This window comes from Galeopterus variegatus, unplaced genomic scaffold (assembly GCF_000696425.1).
Source record: "Galeopterus variegatus unplaced genomic scaffold, G_variegatus-3.0.2 Scaffold4045, whole genome shotgun sequence".
Lineage (NCBI taxonomy): Eukaryota > Metazoa > Chordata > Mammalia > Dermoptera > Cynocephalidae > Galeopterus > Galeopterus variegatus.
Window position 1 is genome coordinate 200,860 of NW_007730156.1, and position 753 is coordinate 201,612.

General features: G+C 45.1%; 1 protein-coding gene across 1 annotated transcript in view; it reads right to left on the minus strand.

Annotated features, from left to right (window-relative positions):
* ASIC5 (acid-sensing (proton-gated) ion channel family member 5) overlaps window positions 1-753 on the minus strand; it is a 29,346-nt gene that overhangs the window by 25,089 nt on the left and 3,504 nt on the right. The window contains 1 exon segment of the mRNA XM_008586615.1: window positions 261-464. Coding sequence (XP_008584837.1) covers window positions 261-464 — 204 coding nt within the window.

Sequence of the window (753 nt, forward strand, 5' to 3'; positions counted from 1 at the left end):
GACAGCCCCACTTTGGTTCGGGGCCTGGGGCTGGCCCCTTTTCCCGTTTCCCTGAGGGGGCGGTGAGGGACTTCCCTGAGCCTCAGTTTTGGATCTACATTCATTTGCCCAATGTTTTCCTCTTTTACATCATGGACTTGGTGATGTAAAGTCCAGGAGGCTTGCTGACTACGGCTTTTGTCTGGTATTCCTGACAGTTTTAGCAAAATGACCAGGCTTGCCACATTTAAAACAACCTTTATTATTTTGGCCATTATTACCTAAAAAATCCTTTACTGTTTGTCCACTGAGGGCTGCGGCCATGGCTAGACCTTGTTGATAAGAGGAGCCAATGTCCGAGCAAAGACGAATATATCCTTGGAGGTCAGCTTTATTTTTGCGGGGCCTAATGGCTGCCTGACATGCAGGATTAGCATTTTCAAAAGCCAATTGTTTTATGCAATCAAGATTGGCATNACCAAATTCTGATAAATGAGTAACATCCATTTGCCAAAGCATATTTGGGACAAGTCCTTGACGATTAATTCCCAAATGGGGAACAGGCAAGAGTATAACACAGGAAGGACACTGTTTAACTATCTTTCTAGCTTGTTCTCTAGTGATTTGAAACATTAACCTAAGTGTGTGGGCATTAATATGATGAAGGAATGAGTAGTTTGTGCCTGTGTAACAGGATCAGCAGTGATGGTGGCCACTGTCTTAGTGGCCGCATCAGCCAATTTGTTTCCCATGGCGAGAGGGCCTGGGAGGTTG